Source organism: Podarcis pityusensis (genome assembly GCF_964106645.2).
Source record: "Podarcis pityusensis genome assembly, chromosome: 15".
Classification (NCBI taxonomy): Eukaryota; Metazoa; Chordata; class Lepidosauria; order Squamata; family Lacertidae; genus Podarcis; species Podarcis pityusensis.
The window spans coordinates 16,590,346-16,602,237 of record NC_138040.1 but is presented as its reverse complement, the minus strand read 5'-3'; the positions used below and the strand labels follow the sequence as shown (position 1 = coordinate 16,602,237).

At 54.8% G+C, this 11,892-nt stretch overlaps 1 protein-coding gene across 3 annotated transcripts; it reads right to left on the bottom strand.

Annotated features, from left to right (window-relative positions):
• Positions 1-409: 409 nt before the first annotated feature.
• On the bottom strand, positions 410-11,540 carry XAF1 (XIAP associated factor 1). 3 transcript variants are annotated; one of them, XM_080983673.1, is made up of 9 exons: positions 11,299-11,540; positions 9,657-9,740; positions 8,592-8,727; positions 7,380-7,436; positions 6,264-6,459; positions 3,789-3,856; positions 2,649-3,005; positions 1,999-2,065; positions 410-606 (listed from the first exon to the last, which is right to left on the bottom strand). In XM_080983673.1, the coding sequence occupies exons 2-9, from the start codon at positions 9,722-9,724 to the stop codon at positions 593-595; spliced, it is 963 nt and encodes a 320-aa protein (XP_080839799.1). In that variant the 5' UTR covers positions 9,725-9,740; positions 11,299-11,540; the 3' UTR covers positions 410-592. The 3 variants fall into 3 exon arrangements, with proteins under 3 accessions (XP_080839799.1, XP_080839800.1, XP_080839801.1); XM_080983674.1 differs by having other exon boundaries at positions 9,657-9,735; XM_080983675.1 differs by lacking the exons at positions 9,657-9,740; positions 11,299-11,540 and adding an exon at positions 9,298-9,601.
• Between the last annotated feature and the right edge of the window lie 352 nt (positions 11,541-11,892).

Sequence of the window (11,892 nt, the reverse complement as noted above, 5' to 3'; positions counted from 1 at the left end):
CATAGAAACAGACCCTTGTTCTGGGGCAGGGTATGGTCAGTAGGACTGGCCGATATTTGGTTTTCAAAATCGTGATGTATCAGCAGCTAAATATTGGGATACGCTAACATATCACCATGCCCAAAATGTATTTTGGCTGCTTCTTCCTCCCCACCTTAGGCAGAGAGGCATCGCCTAGCCCTACAGACTGATCCCACAAACAAGACTGGTCAAGGGGCTTGGCCAGCTGAGGGGTGGCACATTCCTTGCTTTTGGGCTGGCTATGGAAGCTGCAGGATGTGGGTCCCATTCACTGTGGGGGCTTCAAGGTGAGTCACCTCAACAACACCCTTGTCTGCCCCCCACCCCCGCAAGTCTCTGTGATTCTTTTTCCGCCAGAGTCAATCCCAAAGTGGCTCTTTGCACTCAGTCACGGGTGCGAATCGTAGCTCTTTTATTCTCAATAAGGCAGAGTGGGGCTTGTGTGTTGCAAAGCGCTTTACTTTGAACCTGATCCTGCAGGGAGGCAAAAAAATCTGGGCTGGCCCAACGCCCAGTGGTGGGAGATGTGATTGCCGCAGCCCAGGGATCTTCCTGCAAGAGGGATGTCTCTCTACTTCGACTCCTCTGCAAGACAAGATGAGCAAAGGAGGCTCAGTTCCACAGCAGGATTTGTTTCTTCAGGGGAGTCTGGGGGCCTTCAGCAATGGCTGTGGGGCAGTGTGTGTGTGTATGTCCTATGCCATACATAGCCAGGCTCGAAGGCAAAGCAGGACACACACAGTTGTACAACACCCCAAAAGCGTGTTGGCTGTTTCCTGTCTGCCGCAGCAGCGAAGGGCGTTTGCTGAGGTTGCCTCTTCCCAAAGTGGCTCCCTAGATTGGACCACCCCTTGTTCCTGGAAGCTGCCTTGTGGGCCTGCCGGGTGGGGAGGGGGGTTGAAAAGGGCAGCAGATACACAAAATGGGGTCTGCAATCCCCTGTGGTCCCTGGGAGGGCATCCTGAGGGTGGGGGTGGGCACAGCATGCACTGGATCTCCTGCTTGGAGGGAGAAATGGATCGATCAATCGCCCTCCAAGAGACACTGCAAGCTTTCAAGGTCCACCAACAGGGGTTGGAGATGACACTCTAGGTGTAAAAAACCCCAAACCCAGCAAAGGACAGAGGAGCTTTCTGAGGGTGAAGGCCGCTCAGTGGTGGAAGGTGGCGGACATTGGAGGCTTCTCAACAGAGGTCGGATAGCCATCTGTCAGGGATTTCTGCATTGCAGAAGGGTTGGGCTAGATCAGGGGTCAGCAAACTTTTTCAGCAGGGGGTGGTCCACACTCCCTCAGACCTTGCGGGGGGCCAGACTATTTTCTTTTTTTGGGGGGGAGAATGAATTCCTATGCCCCACAAATAACCCAGAGATGCATTTTAAATAAAAGCACACATTCTGCTCATGTAAAAACACCAGGCAGGCCCCACAAATAAACCAGAGATGCATTTTAAATAAAAGGGCACATTCTACTCATGTAAAAACACACTGATTCCTGGACTGTCCGTGGGCTGGATTTAGAAGGCAATTGGGCCAGATCCGGCCCCCCGGCCTTAGTTTGCCTACTCATGGGCTAGATGACCTTTGGCAGTCTCTTCTATGATTCTATTCCTATTCTATTCCTTCAGTCCCCTCCTCCCCTCAGGGGTGCAGCGACAGCAGGAGGAGACCAGAGGCTCTGCCCCTGCTTATGTATCCTCCCTGGACCGGGGGAGAGGGGTCAGGGTAGATTCTGCCTGAAATAAGGCATGGCAGAGTAGCAAGAGCATCAGGCGAGGACTGGAAGAGAACAGCGTTCAAATCCTCACCCCACTTGACCATGAAGCTCACTGGTTGACCTTGGACCAGTCCCTGCCTCTCAGCCTAGCCTACCTCGCAGGGCTGTTGTGGGCATTAAATGAGGGGGAGATCCATGTACGTACGTCACCTTGAGCGACAGATATCAACAGAATGCAATCAATGAATAAAATAAATACATACCTCCTTTCCTCAGGATCCGGGGGCTCCGTCGCAGGGCCTGCAAAGAAGCTCCCCGTCGACACTTTTTCTGGAAGAAGGAGACGAGGTGGTGGTGAAGGTCTCTCCCCCTGCAGGCTTAGACCCCCTATTCCCCTTAACAGGAGGTTTATACAGGCAGATACATGACCCAGACTGGCCAAACTTCTGTAGGAACTCTCCCCCCCTGCTGTCAAGGAAGAGCCAGCAGGTGGCGCCACTCTTCAACCTGGGGGCAAGGAAGCACAGCCCCTCCCCACAAAAGTCGAAACTTTCAGGCCAGGGGTGGCGAGCCTCTTGGGGCCCCCTGTGGACGCTGCTGGACTCCAACTCCCATTCAGGGTCGAGAGTTTGAGCGCCACGCTGGGCACTGCAGAGGGTTGGACTAGATGGCCCTCCTGGTCCCTTCCAATTCTATGAGTCTTTCAGGTGGGGAGGGCCGGTGGCCTTTTGCAAGCCCAAGAAGGAGCAACAAAAGGGGAGACCTCCTGGAGGAAGGTCTCTTTCTCTGGCGGTGCCCCTCTTGAGAACCTGGGGGTGGGATTCAGGTGGAGAGCTACCCCTCCACTCGCAATCTGCAAATGCCCCCCATTTCCACCCAGCCAATGCCTTCCTCTTCCCTTCCCCCTCCTCACCTCGTGCTTCTGCAGGGTGGGCCTGGGCAGGAGGATGTTGCACTGGGAGCAGGTGGCCAGTTGGTCATAGGCTGTGGCGGCCTCTTCCTCATCCCCCAGGGCCTGGGGCAGGGTGGAGGTGAAGGCCGGCCGGCTGGAGGACTTCTTGGGCCGAGAGGGCTTCATCGAGGGTCTCCCCAGGGAAGACAGCTCCTTCTCCTTTATCTTGGGCCGGACATCCTTCTCGGCCACCGGGCTCGGGGTGGGGGGCGGAGTGGCTGGGGTCAGGGGGCTCAAGGCGGACAGAGGGGAGGTGGGCTCTGTGGATGACCGGGTGCTGAGGGCCCCCAGGAGCTGAGAGAGGGGGCTGCACTCGTTCTGCGGAGGAGAAAAAGGGTGCTTGGAGCTGGGCAGAGTCAGGGCCAGGGAGGGGCTGACTCAGCCGGACACCCCCCCTCCCCAAAGGAAGCTGGCTGGAGTCCCACACATGGGGGCAAAAGGCTTGGGGTGGGTCTTTGCTGTGCAGACAGCCTCCCCACACCCCAAGCTGGGTGACTTTCAGGTGGGAAGGAGCCAACCCCCCCCAACTTTACCCTAGCAGGGAGGGGGATCTTTAATCATGGGGAGAGGGTCACAACCCAGTAGGCAAAATGGGCTGGGGAATATCAGGCTGAATGTGGCCCTCCTGAGCCCTTCAACCGGCCCCTGGGAGTCTCTGCAGACCACAGCCGTCTTCTGTGCCCTCAAAGCCTTGGGGTGGCTGGAATGGGCCCTTGCACCGTGATGTTGGTGCGTGCGTTGTGGCTCATTTGTGTGGTGTACAAGCCACTGACTCCCCCCCCCCCATTACATACTACTAGACAAAGCTTCCTATCCACTGCTCCACCCACTTTTGCATTTGGCCACGCCCACTTTTGCCTCTGGCCCCACCCACCACTGGCACACAGCCCCCCAGGAAAGCTGCCTGAGAGGGAATGTGTCCCATTGACCTCCCCATCCCTGGGTCCAAGGGTTTGGCTGGTGAGATTCCAGTGACTTGGCAGGTGTCACAAATTGCCACCCTGTTGCAGTCCCTTCACTCGGCCACCTGTCCTGGAGAGCCTCCTCTGCCTCCTCTCAGTCAAAGCCCCCATGGTGGTGAGATGGAGCCAGGAAGCTTACCAGGTGCTGGAGGTACTTCTCGTCGGGGAACCAGCTGTTGCACTGCTGGCACAGATTGGCCTTGGGCCCTGTAGCAGGGAGAGAAAGGGTTACTGGCAGCAAGCGGACCAAGTCAGTGTCCTAGATTGGTTGGGCGTAGAGGAATGGTGGGAAGTGTGATGGCCTGGGACTCGGACTCGGAACCAGAGGAGACTCAGTCTGCACCGGATCCTTTGCCTCAGGCATCACCTGAACCACGTCTGGGGTCTGATCCTGAAGAGTCCCAGTCTGCACAGGTTCCCCTGCAACAAACACCAGCTGGGCCGAGTCAGGGGCCTGAGGCTGCCCTGCTCCAGATGTGGGGATTACCTCGTTGCCTTCAGCTGGGCCATCACTTACAGCTGCTCCACTACCAGTTTGGTCAGGTGAGGCTGAGGCGGCCTCTGGGCCTAGTAACCCACCGACACCTCCCGAGCTGCAGAGACTCAGGTCTGAGAGAAGGAGAGACCTGAGTACTTGCAGGAGGAGTGCCCGCCTTTGGGCAAAACAGGGAGGTGAGTTGCCGGGGGATCAGGACTGGCCGCTACCCTAACAAAGATAAAAGGCTGTCAAACCCTGCTCCAGGTATGCCAGATCCTGCCTGAGATCCTGTACTTGTCCTTGCCTGTTTTTCTGCCTCGTGTGCTGCCTTGGCCCTGTCAGACTGAATCCTAGTGGAACCTTCAGATTCTAGACCCGTCCTGGACTTTCATGGGTTACCCCCGGGCCCAGCACAGGAGGAACCAGCTGGGGAACCCCCAAGGGAAGAAGGCTCAGAGCCCACGGAGGGATGGTGGGACCAGAGAGAAACAATTGGGAAGAGGAGGTGTCGGAAGCTGAAGAGGTAACAGGACTTAGTGAGCAGAGAGAAGTCCAGAATCAGAGACAGAAGCTGAAGCAGAAGAGGAGGGAGGCCAAGAGGCAGAGAGGAGTCCAGCTGGTGAAGAGTCACAGGTGTCTCTCCCTCCTGCTGCGACAAAGCTCCCCTGGTCTCACAGAACCAAGAGAGGCATGAAAAGGACAGAGGAGAGGTTGGCTGCATGCAGGCACAGTCTCAGTTCTCCCCAGGGTCAGCAGCTATACCACCCTTTGCTGGGACAAAGGAGATGAGGGAGCAGGCAGTGATGGCCACCAACCTGGTTGGCTTTGAAACAAAATTAAACAAATGCATGGAGGAGAAGCCTATAGATGGCTACTAGCCATGGTGGCTATTCTCTGCCTCCCTGGTCAGAGGCAGTGATGCATCTGAATAATATCAATTGCTGGAAGCCACAGGAGGAGAAAGGGCTCTTGTGCTTGGATCCTGCTTGCGGGTGCCCCCCAGTGGGCATCTGCTTGGCCCCTGTGAGAAGAGGATGCTGGACTGGATGGGCTATGGGCCTGATCCAGCCTAGGCTCTTCTCGCATCTTTATCTGGAGGGCAGTGTGTTGGCCTTCCCTAGGGGTTAATGTGGGGCATGTTCAGAGCCCCCAGAATGGGTGATGGCTTCGGAGACATCGACACCATGCAAGATTGGAGGGGTCAAGGAAAAGTATAGGCAGGGCAAGAGCCTGTCATAGACACCAAAGAAGTATTGCAATTGTGCATTTTACAAAGAATAAACCACATTACAGTGAATGTAATTAAGGTCCAGCTCCCGAGTCGCTGCCTTGTGTCTTGTGACTCTCATTAACTGCATGCATGACTACAGAGGTGCAGAGCCGGGTCTGAGAGGAGAAAGTGAAGTGTGTGGGAGGCAGAGCAGATAAGTGTGAACTGAAGCCTTTTATCAAGGACACCTAGCAGGAGGATTAACTGCTGGGGAAGCCAGCTGGGGGAATGGAAGAGGCTGGAGCATTTCCTGCCAGGAGACATCCATGAGAATAAAAGGACAACTTTGGACTCCAGTAACAACCAAACTGTTTTTCTTGCACTTAAAGGACTGCACCCTCTTGTGAGAGACTTTGTATTGAGGCCTTGTATTAGACTGGTGGCCTGTTTGCTCATCTAAACGCTACCTTTGAAGTAAAAACTCATCGCCCTCCGCTCTGTGAGACAGGGTAACTTCAACACTGGGGTCCGTGGGGGGAAACCACTGTGCTGCAGAAGAGCCCTGCGGTGTCAGGCCCGTGGCCCACCGAGAGCAGCATCCTGTTCTCTCACTGGCCAACCAATGCCCATTATGGGAAACTGAGCTCAGCAGTGACCCTCTGCCCTTCTGTGGTTTTCCAGCGACTGGTATCCATTGCTGCCTCAAACTGTGGAAGCAGAGTGTTGCCCTTGTGGCTAGTAAGCCCTTGAGAGCCCTCTCCTCCTCTGAGAACTTGTCTAGTCCTCTTTTAAAGCCTCCCATGTTGGTGGCCGTCACTGCCTCCTGAGGCAGGGAGTTCCACAGTTGAACGACACACTGCTTTCTTTTCTCTGTACCGAGTCCACAGATTTTCACCACGTAAAAAAAAGGACTTGGGCAAACTCACCAGGGCCAGTGAGCACCTTGTTTTCCTGGCAGGTGCGACTGTGGTCTTCCAGGGCTTTGTACATGATGTACTTTCCACAATCCCAGCACGGGGTGGTCCGGCTGCCGCAGGCCTTGAGGTGGCTCTGCAGCTGGCGGAAGGGCACCTCCAGCTCGCAGAAGTGGCACTGGGCCAGGCGCTCGGGGCAGTCTTCAGCCTGCAGGGGGAGGAGAGACCAGGGTTCATCTTGGGGAAAGGGGGCTGGGGGGTGATGCTCTAGGTGGTCACATGGTTCTCTCCCCCCCCCACCGCTCATTTAATCCCCACAACCACCCTGTGAGGTAGGCTAGGCTGAGAGGGAGTGACCGGCCCACAGAGCTTCACATGGCGGAGTGAGGATTGGTACCCTCCAAGGTGCTGGTCCTCATTTAACCCCCACAGCAACCCTGTGAGGGAGTGACTGATTCCTCAAGGCCACACACCCAGTGAGTCTTCATGGCCAAGTTTGGGGGGGTGCAGTTTTGAACCCTGGTCTCTCCCAAGTCCTAGCCCGACACTCTAACCACTACACCACACTGTCTGAATGAGGAGACACAACCTTGGGAGCACATCTTCCACCACATCAGCTCTTCAGGGAGCCAGTGTTGGTTGCTCCCTGTCAGGCACCCCCAGAGACCACCCCAGCCCCAAACTCTTTGTCTCTGTCAGGGTGAAAAGAAGCACGTCCAGGGATCTGGGGTGGGCAAGGATGGGAGGGGGTGCTGCTGTTCAGGCCCCTCTAACCAAACTGAGCCGGAGGGCTGCTGTTATCCCAGGGTCAGAATGGAAGCAGGCTCCTGACTCTCTCAACCTAAGTCCCAGGGGCTGGATCCAGCCCATTCGCCTTCTTAATCTGGCCCACGGACCAGAATCAGTGTGTTTTTACATGAGCAGAATGTGTGCTTTTATTAAAAATGCATCTCTGGGTTATTTGTGGGGCCTAGGAATTCGTTCATATTTTCCCCCTAAAATATAGTCCGGCCCCCCACAAGGTCTGAGGGACGGTGGACCGGCCCAGGGCTGAAAAAGGTTGCTGACCCCTGCTCTCAGCAAATGCCCCCCCATCCTCCTGGGAAGGCCAGTTGGCCCCCTCCTTACCTCATGGTGCTCCAGTAAGAATTGCTGCATTGCCTGGTGGCAGCGCTTGCATCTGACCTGGAAGTGGGAAGAGGAGGAGGAGGTGAGGAAGGGCATTGGCAGTGCCACAAGGAGGCCCCAAGGTAGCAGGAGGGAAACCACGCCCCACTCCACCCCAAGGAACAGAGGAAGGTGCCTGATCAGCCCCTCTTCTGGGGCACTGGCTATCCCACTTGGTGATGATACAGCAGCAGCGGAGGGCCTTTCTGCTTGCAGAAAGATGCTCTACCACAGACCCACAAGGGCCTCCCCCACCCCACCCCCAGAGACCGGCTTTGAGAGCCCCTTGTTCTAACCCAAGGCTTGAGGGGCTGCTCTGAGGGGCATCTACAAGGCTCTAAAGATGTCAAGGGCAAGAGGGCGATGGCAGAGAAAGGCAAATATGGAAGCAGAATGTTTGGGTCCAGATTCTGCAAGGACTTCTGCCTGAGCCTGTCTTAAGGCCATATCTCCCTCACAGTGGGAAAAGGAGAGAGGATAGGGTTGCCATATTTCATGAAGTAATTTTAAGCTTTTTGAGCTGGTTCCACTGCCTTTTCCATCGCGTTGCCATACATCCGGGTTTTCTCTGACAAAATTCCCCCCAATACCATTTTTACACCCAAAACCCCAGGACATGTCAGGTGGGTTGGTTTTGACCAGAAATGCTGTTTTTCTTGCTATGTCTCCTTAACCAGGTTATGACAACTTTACGAATCCCGTATCGTAGACAGAACACCCCATATCGGATCAGATCAGAATTAGTTCTGGCTGGTGGGGACGCAATTGCTTGTCCTTAATAAACAGTCTTGAATAGACTTCTACCCTAACCACAACGCAAAGGCTTGATTTTTCTTCCCCACAAGTCAGCTCCCTTCCAGGTACTGAGGCAAAAGCCTGGGGGGCATAATCTGGCCAGGCCCCTTGGCTTTCACTCTCTGTCTTTGCCAGGTCATAGGGCCTTACAAAAGCACCCAGGGCTGGGGAAGATAGTGTTTGTCCACCATGATTCCTCTGATGTGAATCCTGATCCCCAGCCCACCTCGCAGGCTCCTCTGTCCTACAACTTGAGCACCCGCTGCCTGGGCAGTTGTGATTCCTGCATCGCAGGCGGTTTGACTAGATAAACCCCCGGGGATCCCTTCCAACTCTTCAGTTCTATTATTCTATGGTCCTTCATCCCCCACGCCCTACCTGTTCATGGGCTGTAGCGAGGTGTTCCGCCATGTCCTTCAGCACCACCGGCTCCTCACACTTGGGGCAGATGGTCAGGAAGCGCAAGCAGTGGGCCTCATGGAGGGAGAAGTTGGCAGCCACCACGTCCCGCTTGCTGGGCGAGAGAAGAGGAGCCCACGGGCCACAAGGGGCAAGTCAGCACTGCTGGAAGCCCAGCTCCCACCACCCTTGAACTGTGCCACTTGGTTTTCATAAGAACAACCATATAAGAATTGGTGCCTGAGTTGGGTTTTTTTCCCCTCCTCTCTCCTTGTCCCTTTTTCCTTGTGTACTATGTCTTCTTAGACTGCAAGCCTACAGGGGCAGGGACTGTTTTGTATGTAAGCCACTCTGCTGCAAATGCTCTGTTAAAACCAGGAACGTGTGTGTGTGTGTGTGATTTTTTCTTAATAGCTCTAAGCAAATAAATAAGCTTGGTCCTTTTGCCAAGGCAAAGGACTCAGTTCTGCCTGGGAAGTCCTCAACAGAACTGTGAGAGGCTGGGACTTCGCCAAGAGCGTCACTGCCCACGGCAGGGACTGACCCCAAACCGAGAAGGGAAGGGAACTCTAAGCGTTGTATCTGGCTGTTGCTGTAATTCTATACAAATTAATTTCCATATATTTGTAGCAGAACGAAGGATAGTAACAAATGCCAAACAAAACAAGCAGAAAGGGATACCTACGGTAGAAGAAAACAGACGAGAACAAGTTTCCGTACCAAAACCAAACGTCACGAATTAATATTGGAAGGTTCCAAGCAACACAACTGGAGTTCACCCAACAATTATATTGATCCAATTCCTTTTATGTTAAACGACAGATATTATTTTCTCCATGAGCCACAAAATCCGAGAGGCCCCCTTCATGCAAAACAACCGGGCCCTCTACGTTTCTTAACGCGGGGCGGAGACCCTACTGGATTGCGCCCCAGTCCCATTTATGGAGAGGGGGGTTCCCACTGTAGCCCAGCCAGCCTGTTTGCAGGGAGGGAGATTCGACAGACAGACAGATATTGAATGATAGACAGGGCTGCATCCCCTACCAGTTCTCGCAGACGCGTGTCTCCACCTCCATCTCCCGTCTCTGCCCAGCGCCCTCTTTCACTTTCATTTCTGCAAAATCTGTCCTGAGTGGAAACGAAAGTTAGTCGCTGGGTGCAACGTCAACAGCCGGGAATAGAGAAAGCCGACCGGCCAGCCAGCTGACCAGCCAGCAGCAGCACCCCTGGGTGGTGCTCCTTAGGGCATCCATCTCTCCTGCCCCACGCCGGCGGGGAGCCCCCTTTTCGCCGAGAGCGGAGCCCCGACGGCGCTTCTCGGAGCAGGGCGCGATCCAGGAGAGGCCGGACCGGTGTACCCGAGGCGGCCACAAGAGGGCAGCAGACGAGCACATGAAGCTTGCTACTCTATACAGCGTGAGACCCCTGGGTCAATCTACGTCGGTATTGCCTACACTGACCGGCAGCGGCTCTCCAAGGTTACAGCCACGGTTCTCTCCCAGCTCTACCTGCAGGTGCCGCTGGAAGGGATTGAACCTGGGACCTTCTGCATGCAAAGCGGCTATTCTGCCACTGAGCTATGACCCTTCCCTTAGCTCCTTTTGCCTAACTCATCATGGTCCATGAAAACCTGTCCGCGGGGTGAGGGTCTCAGGCTCACACTCAGAGCCGCTGAGAAGCACCTGGTCTGGGACTGCAGGTTTTCGAAGAAGGGAGCTTCCCCACACCCCATACCTGCTACCTGAGCTGCTTTTAACTAGAGATGCCATTGGGAATTCAGCCAGGGGGTTTCTGCCTGCCAAGCCATCAGGCTCCATTGTGCCACAAAATTTGAAGTTTTAGATTGTAAGCTCCTTGCGGGCAGAGGACCTGTCCAGTGTTGAACTGGAAAGTACCATTCTCACGAAGGGCATCCTCCTTCTCCTCCTCCTCATCACCACCACAATGGAACCATAGAATTGTAGAATCAGAAGGGACCCCAAGGGTCATCTAGGGACGTTTAGGGAAGTTTTTAATGTTTGATGCTTTGTGGGTTAAACCACAGAGCCCAGGACTTGCCGATCAGAAGGTTGGCGGTTCGAATCCCCGCGACGGGGTGAGCTCCCGTGGCTCAGTCCCTGCTCCTGCCAACCTAGCAGTTCGAAAGCACGTCAAGTGCAAGTAGATAAATAGGTACCACTCTGGCGGGAAGGTAAATGGCATTTCCGTGCGCTGCTCTGGTTTGCCAGAAGCGGCTTAGTCATGCTGGCCACATGACCCGGAAGCTGTACGCCGGCTCCCTCGGCCAATAAAGCGAGATGAGCGCAGCAACCCCAGAGTCGGCAACGACTGGACCTAATGGTCAGGGGTCCCTTTACTTTTTACTAATGTTCTGTTGGGAGCCTCCCAGAGTGAATGGGGAAACCCAGCCAGATGGATGGGGTTTAAATAAATTATTATTATTACTATTATTATTATTATTATTATTATTGTTGTTGTTGTTGTTGTTGTTGTTATTATTGTTATTATTAGTATTATTTAGCCCAACCCCTGCAACACAGGATGTAGGACACGGTTTTCCGCGGACGAGCAATTCATACATATTACGGTAGGGAAGGAGATTACTGTGGGCTTGTGCAGGGGCAGGGGGAGCAAAGGTGAAAGGTGGAAAGATGTCAGGTTGAAACCCCTGTGGGGGATACTGTACCTTTAAGAGCAGTATAGAAACAGGGAGGGCTCTGCCTAGGGGCCCTGCTTCTGCCCCCCCACAGTTCTGGGGGCTTGGCGGGGCCAAGGGGATTGCCTTCACCACGTCCTGATCTGGAGGGGCCTGTCAGCTCTGGCGCTGCTGTGGTGGCCGTGGGCGTCTGTCTCTGGAGGCTGAGAGAAAAACATTGGCTCTGGCCAGTTGGGGTGCCTGGACCATCCCCAAGGGAGCAGAGGGAGCTGTGCAACCCCATCACCTCACCCTCTCTGGGCATGTAACAATGGCTCTTGTTCAGCCAGCCAATTGTGGCGAGCGCTGACCATGCTCCCTGCATCCCCTGGGGCACCAAGTGGGGCTTCCTAGTGAGCCTCAGTTCCCGAAAGGGGGCTCAAGTCTGCTTTGGGGTTGGGGAAACTCCACAGCCGCTAATCTCCCATCAGGTGGGACTAAAAACCCAATGGGAGCCTGCTGGATCAGGCATGTAGAACCCATCTAGTCCAGCATCCTGTTCACACGGTAGCCAACCAGATGGTTCAGTGGGAAGCCAGCAAGCAGCCCTCTCCCCTCCTGTGGCTTCCACAGCGACTGGTATTC

Excerpts from the sequence above, each read along its gene's own strand:
- XAF1 (XM_080983673.1), bottom strand. The coding sequence starts at position 9,724 with ATGAAAGTGAAAGAGGGCGCTGGGCAGAGACGGGAGATGGAGGTGGAG. Across the intron at positions 3,857-6,263 it reads CAAGGTGCTCACTGGCCCTG|GGCCCAAGGCCAATCTGTGC; the intron begins GTGAGTTTGCCC and ends TCCCTGCTACAG. Across the intron at positions 3,006-3,788 it reads AGAAGTACCTCCAGCACCTG|AACGAGTGCAGCCCCCTCTC; the intron begins GTAAGCTTCCTG and ends TCTCCTCCGCAG.